The sequence below is a fragment of the Procambarus clarkii genome, chromosome 16 (assembly GCF_040958095.1).
Source record: "Procambarus clarkii isolate CNS0578487 chromosome 16, FALCON_Pclarkii_2.0, whole genome shotgun sequence".
NCBI lineage: Eukaryota > Metazoa > Arthropoda > Malacostraca > Decapoda > Cambaridae > Procambarus > Procambarus clarkii.
In genome coordinates, this window is record NC_091165.1 from 18155888 (window position 1) to 18173144 (window position 17257).

At 43.4% G+C, this 17257-nt stretch overlaps 1 protein-coding gene across 2 annotated transcripts in view; it reads right to left on the bottom strand.

Moving 5' to 3' along the window:
• The window catches only part of LOC123760089 (epoxide hydrolase 4), a 33184-nt gene extending 30054 nt beyond the window's left edge, over nucleotides 1-3130 (bottom strand). The window contains exon 1 of one of the 2 annotated variants that reach the window (XM_069325293.1): nucleotides 2476-3130. In XM_069325293.1, the coding sequence (XP_069181394.1) occupies nucleotides 2476-2790 (315 nt within the window). In that variant the 5' untranslated portion in view covers nucleotides 2791-3130. The remainder of the gene's footprint in view (nucleotides 1-2475) is intronic. The other variant, XM_069325292.1, reaches the window with a different exon arrangement.
• Between the last annotated feature and the right edge of the window lie 14127 nt (nucleotides 3131-17257).

The following is a 17257-nucleotide window of genomic DNA, read 5'->3' on the forward strand; positions in this document are numbered from 1 at the left end:
TGGGGCTCGACCCAACCACAGAGGAGGGAGGGGAGCCAGGGGAAGGAGTCAGAGAGGCCAAAGGAGGAGCAAGGTCGGGGCCCAATGCAGCGGAGGCTACAGAGCCCGGTCTTCCAATACGGACCGACTCGGGGGCTTGGTCGCCCACCCCACGAGCCTGAAAAGGTAAGCCAGAAACAGCCGAAACAGGGGTTATCATCTTGACGAAATTACGAATTCACTCACGAATGTGCCCCCACACCCACCATGGAGCCACAATTAGAGGCAGGACACCCAACAAGAAGCTATCGCCGATCTTGTCGGGGCCTCCTAGGGGTGCGTCGTGAGTATACGCCCCACAAACGCCACCTTAAGAAACCGACAGTCCGTCGAGATCGGGTTCAGTGACGAAGTGGGGATTGACAATAAAAGGTTCCCCTCGCTCTCGACGTCGGGTACCGCAGTTCTACGGGTGCAAGAGTATGCCTCCTCAAGCACCCGGGCGTCAAAGTAGAAGAAGTCCAAGGGAAGAACCAGAACGAGCAAAAGGTCGGCAGGAAACGGCAAGCAGATAGGAGAAGAGGGGGGAGAAAAACGAAACAGAAGGAAAAGGAAAAGATGCCCAGCAGAATTGGAGAGGACGGCAGCAGGAGCACAAGGCTAGAAAAGGACAGAGGACTGTCCCAAGGAGCATCACACTCCGGCAGCCGCCCACTAAGCCCCCAGACGGCGACAACGAGCTGAGCGGGGAGGGGGCTTTATATATATAATAAATATTAGATTAATAAGTCAAGTGGTACTGGCCAGGACCCGTGTAGTCATCCAAGTCATATATATATAAACTGTGATAACACTGATGATGCCCCGATATGAAACCTTTACCGGAAAAGGCACAGGACATGACCTAGAAACACAAGAACACAACATAAGGTTCGTTCCCCCAAGTCGTGGGGCCAGAGCTGCTACGACGACAGGCTGAGGGAACTGGGTCTCGCCGGACTGGAGGAGTGAGAGAGAACCGTTCTAGCCACATGCAAATGTTAAATAAATTGACAAAGATGCATCGCTCGAAGGAACAGCCGAGGAGGCACAGAAGGAGCCAAAGATAAATAGCTGCTAGAATGTCAGAAAGAACTAAAGTGTTAGTCGCCAATAACTGGAATTTGACCACTAGTACAAAAACTCCATACACAATTTTAAATTTAAAGGAAATGTGGGAAGCGAGTCATTCCATTACATTAAGGGTCGAGAGGCGACGCTAGGAACCTATGTTCTATCCCGCAAGCATGGTTAGTTGACTAGATTAATCCCTTAGATGTGGTTGTCCTATACCTTAACCCCCCCCCCCTCTCACACACCCTCCCTATCCTCCCCCACATACCGTCCCTCCCTTCCTCCCCCACACAGTATATAATCCCCAGATGAGTCGTATGTGTATATGAACAGTTCATATGTGTATGTATGAACAACTCGATAAATAATATGTATGAACAACTCGATAAATAATAATAATAAAATAAAGAGCCTTAAACAGAACAACATGTGTGGAAGCATCGGAGTGTGTATATATGAATGCTACACAGTATTCATCTATAGACATCCATATATGGTGAAACACATGTGAAGAACCTCTCACACACTCACAGCTCCCTGACAAGAGGGAGCCAACTTACCTTAGCTGCCAACACCCACACATCGTGTCAGCAAGGCGGACAGTCCGGCTACTTTCATACCTCTCACTGTATTTCCCTCTTCTATACTTCCCTTCACCTATGCCTCTCCTTCCTCTTTACTCCCCCCCAAACCCCCCCCCCCCCCCAGCACGGGTGGGATACGAACAAGGGGGGACAGGTGGAAACTTAGTACCCAGATGAACCACAGAAACTTTAAAGAATTTTTTCAGTGCCAGTAGTTAATAAATGGCATGCATTAGGAAGTGATGTGGTGGAGGCTGACTTCATACACAGTTTCAAATGTAGATATGATAGAGCCCAATAGGCTCGGGAATCTGTACACCAGTTGATTGACTGTTGAGAGGCGGGACCAAAGAGCCAAAGCTCAACCCCCGCAAGCACAATTAAGCGAGTACAATTAGGTAAGTACACCCCCTTCCTCCCCTCACACCCCATTTCCTCCCCCCGTCCCTCACACCTCATTCCTCCCCTCACACCCCACCTTCCTCCCCCTGTAGCCTCCCTTACACACCAGCTAAAGTAAAAGCTGCTTACACATACGCTCAGTATGTGCTCACTACACCTGTAGCTGCAAGTCACGCGGCCTTGAGCAGGTAGGTGTCTTGTTGGACTTACCCAGAGCTGTGGACTAACCTCCGGTCAGTCTTTCCTGCGCCTGTGGACCACTGTCCTTGCCAGGCCCGTGTCCGCTTACGGCTACTCAATCTGTATTAGCCTTTTAAACAAAAACTTTCGTAACTAATTACGAGAAACTTTCAGTCAGCGGTGTATGTAAAGCTCTGACTGAACTATCGAAGCTTACCTGGAGCTTGACGAACTTGTGTCTGCCGAGGGCTGGGTTGTGGAGACAGGGCGGGGGGACGTCGCGGTCCTGGCACTGGTTGAGGGCGCCCCTGCACCACGCCCACGCCAGCTTGCCCACCACCACCACCCCGTACACCACCGCCAGCACCCACTCCAACACTCCCACCAACACATACACCACAACAGACATTGTATTAGTCTTTCTGTTTCTGTTGCTCAAATCGTGGTTTGTGGGAGAAGGGGAGGATGTATGGCAAGAATAAAATAAGAGGAGGAGGGACGGGATAAGAAATGAAGACAAGATGAAGATCATGTGATTAAGGACGCAGGTTGGTACAGAACAAGGCAAGGAGGGAGCACCAGCAACAGTTAGCACCAACAGGATCACCACCACCACCACCACTTAGTTCACGTGTACGTCACCAAGTCCACGACGAGCACGTCCTGCAAACAGTCCTCCTCAGGTCACTTCACACATTGTCTCCACACTACTTGCTCATCTGCTTGAAATCCATTTGGTAGTTCTCCGGTGGAGAGTATTAGGTGGGTGGTGCACTCATGGTTCCCGCCTCTGCCAGCACCCCGACACCTGCACCGTGGCTGGGGTAGTACTGACTGCTCCTCCACGGCCTGGCCCACTCGTCCAGGTCGCCCTGGGAAGATAAGAAGCCCCAGATTACACTACCTTATCGGGTTATCATTGTTATGTGCGTCGGGGCCCAAAGGTCTAAGTATCCAACTTCTCGCCGACTAAATTATTACCTATATACTGGAAATACCAATAATGCAAAGTCCGTCCTAAATTATGTCATCATTTGTTAATAATCTTTTCATTAACAATCAGAACAGACCACAACGGACAACCTGAAAAGTTAACTGCTGTAGACAGCTGGCGAGGAGCGTTAAGTCAGTTGTACAGACTGTAGAACATGACTGGCTACACGGGTCACGTTACGAGTGGTGACGACAGTTTAAAAAAGTTTGTCAACTACTTTTTGTTTTATACGTTATAGACGTACGGTTGTGCTTTTGCATATTGTTTTAACTATGAATTTATCAAATTATAATTTATCAGGCATGTTCTATCAAATTATACTATTTACCATAATGCGGATTTTAACATTTTGGGTGTAAAGTCTGGGCGCACTTGGTAATGCAGACGATGTCAAAGATGGCGGGAGTGGCCGCGCTGACCCTCTCACACCACAACCCTACACACATACCTGATGGTGCTCGTGTGCTGCTGGGTGTTCTCCTCCACAAGTGGTCTGCTCACGATGATCACACCAACAGTAACACACAACATACCATGTTCTTAAATTACATATATTTTTAGTGTATAAAACAATTATCTAAAACACCAAAATTGCCATTTGCACAATATTATGGCCCCCGTCTCAAGACCTAAGCTTGCGCTCTGTGACTTTGAGAACCAGTTGCCATAGCACAACGTAGTTATAGGCGATAGATTGGGGAAAGAAAGCTTGCAGCCTCAAAACTGGTGTCCTTGAAGAGAAGTTCTGGAAGAGGCGGTGGGTGCTACAGCGACTGGACTGGGAAAAAATGGCTCTCTGTGAGGGGTAAGCCTGTCCATCTAGTGTTCGGAGCGTTTCGTAGCATTTTAAAACGAGAACTGCTTCGGCACGCTTCAGGAGAACTCGACTCACTACCTCTCCCACCTTATCAAACAGCCCGTCCTCATAAACAAAGGCCAAAGTCCATTCCATACTACACTTTGATCCCAGCCAAAAGGCCGAGAAGCGACTTACGGGCTATTCATGCCTGTGCCACCTCTTGGGTGGCTTAATCTTCATCAATCAATCCATTCCATACACCCGTCAAACCCGCTGTTTATGAATGAAAAACGGTTTACACACGATTCACAACTGATGACGTCCGAACACTTCCGGAACAAGTGTTTCACTGACGAGTTTTGTTCGAACCACAACGCTATAAATGCTTCACCCACGTACTACAATTGCAAATAATCGCCAACCGAACCTAAACACCTAACCTAACCTATGTCTATATATGCACAATATGCTAATATTTTATAATATTAATTTATATTTGAGAAAATTCCCATTTTGAATGAACAGCATGTTAAAATTTATGAATGCGTCTGTGGGGTCGACCGCTGGATGTAATGGACTTGAGTCGAGGACGGGTTGTGTAAGGACACGAACAACACTTTTGTATATTATAGTTGTATTTCACCACTTTTTTCAGCTTTGGTTTTTAGTGAGTGAATTATAGATATAATATCTGATGGCTGACTGGTAGAAGAAGCCGGGAGTAATTCAGTTTTACCTGTGAGCTGATTCCAGTGTTTTGTGCGGTTATTTACGGTGTTTAGGATGCATTGTTGTCCTATGAGACCTGGGGCCAGATTCACGAAAGTACTTACGCAAGCACTTACGAACCTGTACATCTTTTCTCAATCTCTGGCGGCTTTGTTTACAATTATCAAACAGTTAATGAGCTCCGAAGCACCAGGAGGCTGTTTATAACAATAACAACAATTGAATGGGAAATTTTCATGCTTGTAAACTGTTTAATAAATGTAACCAAAGCCGTCAAAGATTGAGGAAAGATATACACGTTCGTAAGTGCTTGCGTAAGTACTTTCGTGAATCTGGCCCCTGGTCGTGTCTGTGTGGCCTTTGTATGAATATGTTATAATAACATATAAGGAGACGTTTTAATCTGATGAATAGGGTGAATGTGTGTCGTATTTTGTGAGTTGTTTTAGATGCTGATGTTTCTGCTGCCTGTTTCATTGTGGTTTGTATTGTGTGTGAAGTACCTACCTATGTGTCAGTGTGGATGGGTTTTCATTGTATGAATATGTTTGATCAGTGTCATCTATTATGTTTGTATCCCAGTTAACTCTTTTATACGAAAAATGATGAGTAGTTTGAATGAGTAACGATGGGTTGTTAGAGAGGCATAATGTCATATGGGAATGTGTTCAGATTCTGTGAGGGGGGAGGGGGTTCAGGTGATGTGTAGTGGAAGATGTGCGCCTAGTCTGTCAGTAAGGATAAGATCAGGCTTACCAAATCCAGGGGGGTGTAAAATCTGTAATGAAATCAGACTCAAGGATTAAAGTTTTTGTTTTGTTTTTGTGGGTATAGTTGGTGTAGTTGTTTACCGTGGAGATTAATGTTGTTGAAGTGGAATGCATTATGTTGAGCATAATGCAGGTCTCCGGGTTTGGAGTCCCTGTGCCTTCTTTCACCAACTCCGAGGTCAACTCCGGAGCTCACAGTTCCTGCGACGGCTCTGGAACCAATCGTATTGGCGTTTGCCTTTCCATTGGAGACTTTCAGCGCCGTGGAGAGGGGGGACCTGCTGCATGGGTAACAGCTTCTCCTCCGTATCAACCTACCCTGGCTTTGCGAACTGGAGAGGCCACTCCAGACCGACAACCAGAGCGCAACTCCATAGTCTCCTGAGACTGATGGATGCCTACTACTACTACTATGTTGAGCATTGAGGTCTTCCACAAGAATGACAGGTATATACCAGGAATTATACGAGGAACGATTAAGGGCTAACTACACTGTAAACAGGCTTGAGTGGGCGGATCTCATCGAAAATTTAAAAATACTAAACACTTTACCAGAATTTTGACCTGAATTTATCTGAGGGCCACAAAGACTCTAGTGGCCTCGACGAGGACAGGAAGCCAGAAGCTTGTCAAAGGTCTCCCCATCTGTGCTGGTGACTTTTTCAAGCTGGATTTTGAAGTTCAGCAGAATTTTGGTATTTACGACTTCAGCGGGTAGGCGGTTCCATTGGTTTATAACCCCGTGGATGATAAAGCATCTCTTGCTTTCAGTCCTTCACTTGGGCTTGTTGAGCTTGAAATCGTTACTCTTTGTCTGCGTTACATCTGACCTTTTGACCTTCAGCCCAATATGAAGGATGTTGATCCAGAAAATTTCTTCAAAAGGTCAGATGTGACACAAACAAGGATCAACGGTTTCAAGCTCAACAAGCTTGAATGTAGGATTGAAAACAGATGCCTTTTCACCCACAGGGTTATAAACCCATGGAACCGCCTACCCGCCGAAGCCGTAAATGCCAAAAAAAAACTATTAAATTTTAAAATCCAAGTTGAAAAATCATCAGTGGAAATGGGGTTATCTTGAGGTTATGTTGAGATGATTTCGGGGCTTTAGTGTCCCCGCGGCCCGGTCCTCGACCAGGCCTCCACCCCCAGGAAGCAGCCCGTGACAGCTGACTAACACCCAGGTACCTATTTTACTGATAGGTAACAGGAGCATAGGGTGAAAGAAACTCTGCCCATTGCTTCTCGCCGGCGTCCGGGATCGAACCCGGGACCACAGGATCACAAGTCCAGCGTGCTGTCCACTCGGCCGACCGGCTCCGGGGGGGAGGGGGGAACCTTTGACAAGCCGCCGTCTTCGTGCCCTCGACGAGACCACCGGAGTGTTAGTGGCCCTCAGGTAAATTCAGGTAAATAATAGTGGGATTGAAAAGTCGTGTTAGGTCTTGCACTGTGAGTCCAATGTGAGGGCGAGTGTGTTGTACCCATGGCCAGGCGCCGTCCATCTTGAGGGCGAGTGTGTTGTACCCATGGCCAGGCGCCGTCCATCTTGAGGGCGAGTGTGTTGTACCCATGGCCAGGGGCCGTCCATCTTGCAATACCCACCAAGTCCTTGTGATGCCGAGACGTTTGTAAAAGTTCAAGTTTGAATGTTGATTTTGTTAGCATTGCAATGCCTTCGTGTGCCTCATCAAGTAATTGACGTGTGTGGCAGCCATGTTGTCTGATGTTTTACGGGCTATTCATGCCCGTGCCATCTCCTGGGTGGCTTAATCTTCATCAATCAGTCAGTCTGATGTTAAATAAGCTCATACGTGCTGTTTAAAAGCAAGTTTAAGTTTAGTTCATTTATTATACACCCCATACCCATCCTGTGGGTGGTAGTGGAAAGGGTTACAGAGGCACATAATGGGCTCAGGGACTGAACCCCACAATTCATTTAGCTAAGCAAGTTACAATCTTGATGAGCTAGTTACAAAATTCAATGCACATTTTCACATCAACAATGGGCTCGAGATCGACCCCAAGTACAGGTTCTAAATTAAGCAACTGACATATGTGGAGAGCTAGTGTCACAATTGATATGTTTGTCCTGCACACCGCCCCCCATCCAGTGGGCAGCGGTGGATAGGTTACAATCACTTAGTTACTACCTACAGTTAGCAAACTGGGGATATTTGGCTAAAATTTCTGGTAGGTATATTTTGAATTAAATATTTACACATCAATGGAACATTTGTTATAGAATTGTCTCTGAATTCACGTATCTTTTCGCACTCCATCACATAGTGACGGAGGGTGTGCGAATAATTTTGTTGACACAGTTTACATTTGGTCAGGTCTACATCAGCAGATAATGAGAATTCCCAGAGATACTTGTAACCGAGTCTAAGCTGAGCAGTAGTAACATCTAGAAGTCTGCTGATTTTATTGGATGATCTATAGATGTGTGGCTCCTCTTGCATGATAGTATGATGATAGATGGAATTACTGGTGTCTATTTCCCTTTACCTCAGATCTACAAGAGTTTCTTGAAGTTCTCGGTGTACTGTTGCTCTCAGATTGCTTATTGACAATTCAAGGTTATACTCAAATTCTCCTTTAAAGGCAGATTCTTTGGCTAACTCATCAGCTCTATCATGTATTCGGAGGCCAACATGAGATAGAGTCTACATGAAATGGACTCTTTTACCATCATTAATAATTATTTGTTGTATTTGTGTCTACCTTCAAACACGAGCATGTTACAGTTATGTCTTAAAGAGTTGAGAGCATTTAAGAATGATAAAGAGTTACAAAGAATTAATGTATCAAGTTTGGAGACTTGTACACAATTCAGTGCAAGGAGCAAGGCAAATAGTTCGGTCTGAAGGAGACTTCTCGGCCTCAATAAAATCAGCCAGCGGATGGCGAATGTTAGTGTGCCCTAACATTAAATTGTACGACCTTTAAGTGTTTCTAAGTGTTGTGCGCACTGAAATCTAATTCAAGTGCAAAATTGTCTTTAACATTTATGGTTACCAATCCAAAAGCATGTACGTGCCTGTTTGCTTAGGGAGACGTTTGTGTGAGGGTGATACATTCCTGTCGTCAGGGGGATTTCTAGATGGTACTCACCTAGTTGTGCTTGCGGGGATTGAGCTTCGGCTCCGCCTCTAAACTGTCAATCAACTGGTGTACAGATTCCTGACCCTATTGGGCGCTATCATATCTATATTTGAAACTGTGTATGGAGTCAACCTCCACCACATCACTGACTAATGCATTCCATCTGTTAACTACTCTGACACTGAAAAAAATTCTTTCTAACGTCTCTGGCTCATTTGGGTACTAAGTTTCCACCTGTAGCCCCTTGTTCGTGTCCCACCCGTGCTAAATAGTTTGTCTTTGTCAACCCTGCCTATTCCCCCTGAGATTTTTTTAGGTGGTGATGATGTCTCCTCTAACTCTTCTGTCTTACTGAGACGTGAGGTTTTGTTCCCGTAGCCTTTCCTCGTAGAAAGGCTTCCGGAACAAAAAAACTCCTAAAACTCAGTACCATACCTTTGTTTTGGGACTAGTCTGGTGGCATACCTCTGGATCTTCTCTAACTTTGTCTTGTGTTTAATTAGTTATGGACTGGAGCTGCATAATCCAGTATTGGTCTGACATAAGTAGTATACAAGGTTTTGAATGATTCCTTATGCAAGTTTCTAATGGCAGTTATTATGTTATCCAATCTAACATATGCCGCTGCTGATATCCTTTTGACGTCGGGTTCTGGGGACAGGTTTAGCTTCCTACTTGACTTTCGAAGGATTTCACCTCCCAGATAGTACCTTGTGTTCGGCCTCCGGCTCCCTTTACCTAATTTCTTTAATTTACACTTTCTTATCCTTGGGGAAGAATTGACTAGGCGCCATTTCTTGAGTGTACCCCTCTGTTCACCCAGCAGTGAATGAGTACCCTGGTTGTTAAACGATTTGGCGGGTCATATTCCAGGGAAAATTATGACTAAGGATTTGCCTGTAACGCTTTGCGTGCTAGTGAATTTAAAAGAACGTAAGAATTGTATATATAAATAAAATAAAATAAAAAACTTGAGTTAAACTTTAGTAGCTATTTTCTAGACCATTCCTCCAGTTTGTCCAGGTTGTCTTGTAGTCGCTGTCTATTTTCTTCTGTCTTGATTCTTCTCATAATTTTTCCATTATCAGCAAACATTGAGAGGAATAAGTCTATAACCTCTGGAAGATCGTTTATATATATTAGAAACAGGATGTGTCCAAGTTCAGAGCCCTGTGGGACCCTCTGGTGACATCTCGCCACTCTTAGGTCTCCTCTCTGTCGATAACTCAATGTTTTCTGTTGCTTAGATACTCCCTTCTCCACTGGAGCACCTTGCTAGTTATTTCTGCCTGTTTCTCCAACTTTTGTAACAGCTTCTTATGGGGTACTGGTTGATGCCTGGTTGATGGTGTTCTGGGAGTTCTTCTACTCCCCAAGCCCGGCCCGGGGCCAGACTTGACTTGTAAGAGTTTGGTTCACCAGGCTGTTGCTTGGAGCGGCCCGCAGGCCCACATACCCACCACAGCCCGGTTGGTCCGGCACTCCTTGAAGGAAACAATCTAGTTTCCTCTTGAAGATGTCCACGGTTGTTCCTGTAATATTTCTAATGCTCGCTGGTAGGACGTTGAACAACCGTGAACCTCTGATGTTCATACAGTGTTCTCTGATTGTGCCCATGGCACCTCTGCTCTTCACTGGTTCTATTCTGCATTTTCTTCCATGTTGTTCACTCCAGTACGTTGTTATTTTACTGTGTAGATTTGGGACCTGTCCCTCCAGTATTTTCCATGTGTATATTATTTGGTATCTCTCTCGTCTCCTGATCCCAATAATTTAGGTGCTTTATCTCGTCTATGCATGCCGTATATGTTCTCTGTATTCCCTCAATTTCAGCAATCTCTCCTGCTCTGAAGGGGGAAGTGAGTACTGAGCAGTACTCAAGACGGGACAACGCAAGTGATTTGAAGAGTACAACCATTGTGATGGGATCTCTGGACTTGAAGGTTCTCGTAATCCATCCTATCATTTTTCTGGCTGATGCAATACTTGCTTGGTTATGCTCCCTAAACGTTAGGTCGTCGGACATCATTATTCCCAAATCCTTGACATGCTGTTTTCCTTCTATGGGCAGATTCGATGGTATTTTGTACCCTGTATTATGTTTAAGATCCTCATTTTTGCCGTATCTGAGTACCTGGAATTTATCACCGTTAAGTATCATGTTATTTTCTGCTGCCCAATCGAAAACTTTGTTAATATCTGTTTGTAGTTTATCAATGTCTTCAGCAGAGGTAATTTTCATGCTGATTTTTGTATCATCTGCAAAGGATGACACGAAGCTGTGACTTATGTTTTTGTCTATATCTGATATGAGAATAAGGAACAGCAGTGGTGCAAGGACTGTACCTTGAGGTACAGAGCTTTTAACTGCGCTCGGACTCGATTTTACTTGATTGACTGTTACTGTTTGTGTTCTGTTCGACAGGAAATTGAGTATCCAGCGTCCTACTTTACCAGTTATACCCATTGACCTCATTTTGTGTGCAATCACTCCATGGTCACATTTGTCGAATGCCTCTGCAAAATCTGTGTATACGACATCTGCATTATGTTTTTCCTCTAATGCCTCAGTGATTTTGTCATAGTGGTCAAGTAGCTGTGAGAGGCATGATCTTCCCGCTCTAAATCCATGTTGGCCTGGATTGTGGAGGTCATTGGTTTCCATGAATCTAGTGACCTGACTCCTGATCACTCTTTCAAATACTTTTATTATGTGGGACGTTAGTGCAACTGGTCTATAATTCTTTGCCAATGCTTTGCTACCACCCTTGTGTAGAGGGGCAATGTCTGCTGCTTTAAGCGCATCTGGTATCTTCCCTGTGTTCAAGCTCTTCCTCCACACTATACTGAGTGCCTGTGCTACTGGCACTTTGCATTTCTTTATAAATATTGAATTCCATGAGTCTGGACCCGGAGCTGAGTGCATAGGCATATTGTCAATTTCTCTTTCAAAATCTGCCACGCTCGTGTTGATATCAGTAATATTTACAGGTGTTTGAGTATCATTCATAAAGAAATTGTCCGAATCATCCATTTTCATGCTGAGTATCGGAGTGCTAAACATGTCTTCATACTGCTTTTTTTAGGTTTTTACTAATTTCTTTGTGTTCCTCAGTGTATGAACCTTCACTAATACGAATAGGTCCAATACTGGCAGTGGTTTTCGCTTTTGATTTAGCATATGTGAAGAAATATTTTGGGTTTTTCTTTATTTCTTGAATTGCTTTCTGTTCTAGTTGCCTTTCTTCAGTCTGATAGGAATGCTTCAGTCTCTGTTCGATTTCTTCAATCTCCCTGTTTAAGTTATTTCTTCTCTGTATGGAGAGTCGTGTCTGCTAAAGCATTTCCGTTAATTTCTTCCTCCTTTTGTAATGTCGTCTGCGTTCTCTTTCTACATTGGACCTCTTTCTGGCTTTCCTCAAAGTAACATGTTTCAGACAGACTTCATATGCTTCAGAAGTCAGTTTTTCTATGCCTTGTGTAAGATTTTTATTTCTTAGAACATTTTTCCATTGAATGTTTGTAAGTTCCGTGTTTATTTTCTCCCAGTCTATCCTCTTATTATTAAAATTGAATTTATTGAATAACCGTTCTCGCTTGTTGTTTCTCTTGGGCCTACTACCGTTATTAATGTTAGTTTGCACTTCAATGATCTTGTGGTCCGAGTACGTAGTGTCTGAGACAGTAATGTCTCTGATTAGCTCATCATTGTTCGTGAATATCAGATCCAGCGTGTTTTTGTCCCTAGTTGGTTCTGTAATCTGCTGACTGAGCGAGAATTTGTCACAGAATCTCAGTAGTTCTCTGACCTGTGGTTGGTTATTTCCAGGTTGATCTCCTGCTATAATGTTATTGTTTACTATTCTCCATTTTAAACTGTGTAGATTGAAGTCTCCAAGGAAGATGATATCTGGTACTGGGTTTGCTAGGTTATCAAGGATATTCTCTATTTTGTGGATCTGTTCAGTGAATTCCTCAACTGTTGCATCTGGCGGTTTGTATATTAATTTAAATTATTATGTTATCCAATCAGGAAAGTGTTAATAATTATCACTTTCCTGAGCCGTGGACACAAGATCGAGTCCGTCGGGGGTCATTTTACGCCGCCCGTATGTTAGTGTTAGACATCTTTTTATGTCCGACGAACAAATATTTCTATAAAATTCAATTCTTATCCGATCGACTTGGGGATAGTATGAACATGTTTGCCATAAAATTTACGTTTTCTATAGTAGCCACATAGCCTATTTGGCAGAACGGCTTTGTCTTGTATCTTCATGGTAAAACTATTGTAGATCGCCGATGTGCGGTAACAGATAACAGTTCGCCCACTTCCCACACTCTTGCGGGTGGGCCGCGATCATCATTCTTTATTTATATGCATATGTCCGTGTAGGGAATTTTATTGCGATCTCAAAGATACCAAATTTAACGCTATAGGACAAGTGTGGAGTTGATAATCCTGAAAAGAATGGAAACATCTCTTCGCTGTTTGGAGCTCACGCACTAGCTCACGGCTAGTGATCCACGTATTTTCTTTATTGGTAGTGGTTTAAATCACAGTTTGGTGACATTTTATACATATGTTCTTCTAGAACATTTTATTGCGAACACATTGGTAACAAAATAAAATCTGTACATCGTAAATTAAGATCAGGGGAGTGAAAGGAGTATACACTTTTCAGTGTTTCCGCTCGATCGCCCGCAAACGCCGAGAGCACATTGCGCTAACTTTTTTCCTTGTTCGCCGGGTGCACTTGGGCGCGCGAAAGTGCGCCCAAGAAAGAAAGAGAATAATAAGTAGATTCATATTTTCTACCTTGATTCCAAGTACCTCTACCACCTCATTGAACGAGTTCAGGAGCTCTGTGCATGCCAGCTCCTCTTTAATATACAGACCTACTCCTCCACTTGATCTAATTACTCTGTCACATCTATATAGATTTATATATATACATCTTTCTGATAAAGTAAGAAAATGCAATCTGCCCAGCCTTCACTTTCTTGCCACCTTGTGCTGATGTAGTGGGTCTAGAAAGTCGGGAATCCCTTTGATTTTATGGCTGTTTGCTGTGTGGCTTGGGAGTTGCGGAGTTGGGGGGGGGGGTGGTAAGGTGCTTGCTAAATTTGCTGTAGTATAGGGTAAGGAGGGTGATTATTCTGTGCGTTTTCTGTGTTGGCTGGATTGGTGCTGGGTGTTGATTGAGGGGGGACTATGGAGGATGAGTTGCTAGGAGGTTTCCGTCTCTAAGAATTTGAATGTTAGAAGATGCTGTGATTGATTGATGATGGGATGTTAATTTGTTGTGTGAACTGGATGTGAGTGAGTTGTTAGTGCCTATATTCTTTTGAGGCGTAAAATTTATGCGTTTTGAATCCAGGTCGTCTAAATTCAAAAATAAACAATTTGAATTTTGATTTTTTTTTAATTTGAATTTGAAGGGGAAACCAGAGTTTACCCTCTTTTAAGGCCTTAAGTTAGTTAGTTTAGTTCCTTTATTATGCACCCCATACCCATCTTGTGGGCGGTAGTGGAAAGGGTTACAGAGGCACATAATGGGCTCAGGGACTGAACCTCACACTTTATTTAACTAAGCAAGTTACAATCTTGATGAGCTAGACCCTTAAGGTTGAGTTTGAGGTAGTTCATGCGTATATATTATAATAAGCCTGGGGGGCTTATATATTTATTTATTTATTTATTTATTTATTTATATACAAGAAGGTACATTGGGTTTATTAGAGTACAGAGTTTAGTTTAGTTTTTTCATTTATTATGCACTCCATACCCATCTTGTGGACGGTAGTGAAAAAGATTACAGAGGCACATAATGGGCTCAGGGACTGAACCCCACAATTCATTTAGCTAAGCAGTCAATCAGTCCAGCAACCAGGAGGCCTGGTCGACGACCGGGCAGCGGGGACGATAAGCCCCGGAAGCACCTCAAGGTAACCTCAAGGTAAGGTAAGCAAGTTACAATCTTGATGAGCTAGTTACAAAATTCAGTATAAGTCGTCACATCAACAATGGGTTCGAGATCGACCACAAGTACAATTTCTAAATTAAAAACAACTGACATATGTGGAGAGCTAGTGTCACAATAGATATGTTTGTCTTGCACACCGCCCCCCATCCAGTGGGCAGCGGTGGATAGGTTACAATCACTTAGTTACTACCTACAGTTAGCAAACTGGGGATATTTGGCTAAAATTTCTGGTAGCAGATCATTTTGAATGAAGAAGAAGAAAACCCGCTGGATTGTTCATCCTGTCACTTGTAGCCAGACACAGCTGGGACTTGCTTAACTGTCTCAAGTGAACAGCTCCTCAAACAAGAAGATTAACATTCGTCAACCCTTAAAATCTTACGTTATCTTGCGAGTGCAAAATGGGGAAATCTTTTAAGAACAGTATCAATATTTGAAAAACAGTGTTTTCCTAACTCAAACAATGTAGGGTTTATTATTCTACACATATTTCTAATGACTTAGATGTCTACACTCTCTCAGGTAGTGGTCAAGGCGGTGTCCATCACTCTCATCACAGATTCTGCAACTCCGCTGCTCAACTATTGTTTCCATTCCGAATCTCCATGGATATTTGTATCCAAGACGGATTCTCGCTATTACTGATTCTCTCCCGCGGCCACCTCCTCTTCGTCCATAATGATTGTGATTGCCAGTTGCAACCATGTTGTACCAGCATACAGATTCACTGATCTGTGCTTCTATCCTCCTTTCCTCAGTTACCTTGTCACGGTGATGTTGCCTGACAATACCTCTAATTTGTAGAGGAGTCTTGAATATGAAGTATTAAATATGGTCTCCTTGAGCAGCCAGTACATCTGCTCGTTCATTTCCACAGATTCCAACATAGGAAGGGGATCCACATAAATTTGACAACTCATCCTTGATTGGTTAGTACTCTCACAGCTCTCTTGATCTCAGCGACTATCGCAAGATTTTCTGCCCAATTTTTAGTAAGGTTTTGTAGCGCTGCTTTAGAGTCAGTGCAGATCACTGCACCGTTAGTGCTCCGTTCAAGGAATCTTAACGCCATAACAATGACAGTTAACTCCGCTTGTGTTGAAGAGGCATAGTTCTCAATACGGGCTTTTCCTTCATTTCCACGTTGTAGGGCATTATTCCTAATTACAGTGTATGCTGCACCAGCCCTGCCATTGACAAGGTTAGATGACCTATCAGTGAAGATTAGATCTAACTTTTTTCCGGCTTCTTTATAGATTTCCTCGAGATAATTGTGCCTCATTTCTTGAGCTATCATGTTGTACTTTTTTGTTGCCATTTCATTGATGATGATGATTCTGCATGGGTCATCCACCCAGGGAGGTAACCTCTCTACAGGCAGGAACTCACGAGCTTGCTCAAGCAGGTGAAGTTCTTCGAGGTAGCAGACTGATCTGTGATGCCATTTTTTGCTTCTCCTGTTTCCCCCTGAAAGTAGCACAGAACTCAGTTTTTTCTTGGCGATATCATTGTAATGAGGATCTCTGGCTATCTTAATTGCAAGCATAGCATTCAGTTCCTGAATTCGGCTTTTAACACTGGGGAGGGACAACTCCTCTCGTAAATTAGATGTTTTGGTAGTTCTTGGGACTCCAAGAATGATTGCCATGGCTTCATTTTGTATGCTTTCAAGTTTTTTCATATCGCCTTGGGAATAAGTGCACAACACTGGTGCGGCATAGTCTATGACGGAGCAGACATAGGCTGTGTACATCATTTTAAGCACAGCAATAGAGGCTCCATGTCCATTCCAGATCATTACTTTTAGTGCCCTGAGTAGACTTTTGCATGTTCCTTTGAGTTGGTTGAGCTCCCCTTTCTTCCCCTTGTTAGAGCCGACAGTGACGCCAAGGTACCGATTGTGGTCAACCCATTCAAGTGTTACACCATTAATTTGTAGTTCTTCATTATTTTTTATGTTCTCACCTAATTAAAAAAAAGTCCCAAAAGAGTACCAATGATGCAATTGTTAGACTGCTTGATTTAATCTACTCAACCCTTGACAAAAGTGAGTTTCCGATTGGACTCTCCATTGACCTGAGAAAGGCTGTTGATACTGTTAACCATAACTACTTCTTACTTGGACTCCACCATTATGGAATCCGAGGCATTGCCCTGAACTTTATCCGATCCTAGCTTAGTGAGATACCAATTTATTTATTTATTTATTTATATACAAGAAGGTACATTGGGGGTTAACAGAGAACATAGAAAATAAGTTGAATTTGCATTCTTGTAAAGCCACTAGCACGCATAGCGTTTCGGGCAAGTTTCCAATATGTAGCCATCAATGATATAACCTCTCCCACTCGACCATTAACCGTAAGGGTGCCACAGGGCAGCATCCTAGGACCTCTCCTATTTCTTATATGCATCAATGATCTGCCTAATGTCTCTAACATGCTTAAACCTATATTGTTTTCTGATGATACTACCCTCATCTACTCAGACCCCCAACCCACTCACATTAAATAATGTTGTAAACAATGAATTAAAAAAGTCCACTTGTGGATGTCAAACACCAAACTCACACTAAACATAGAAAAGACCTACTACATCTTATTTGGAAG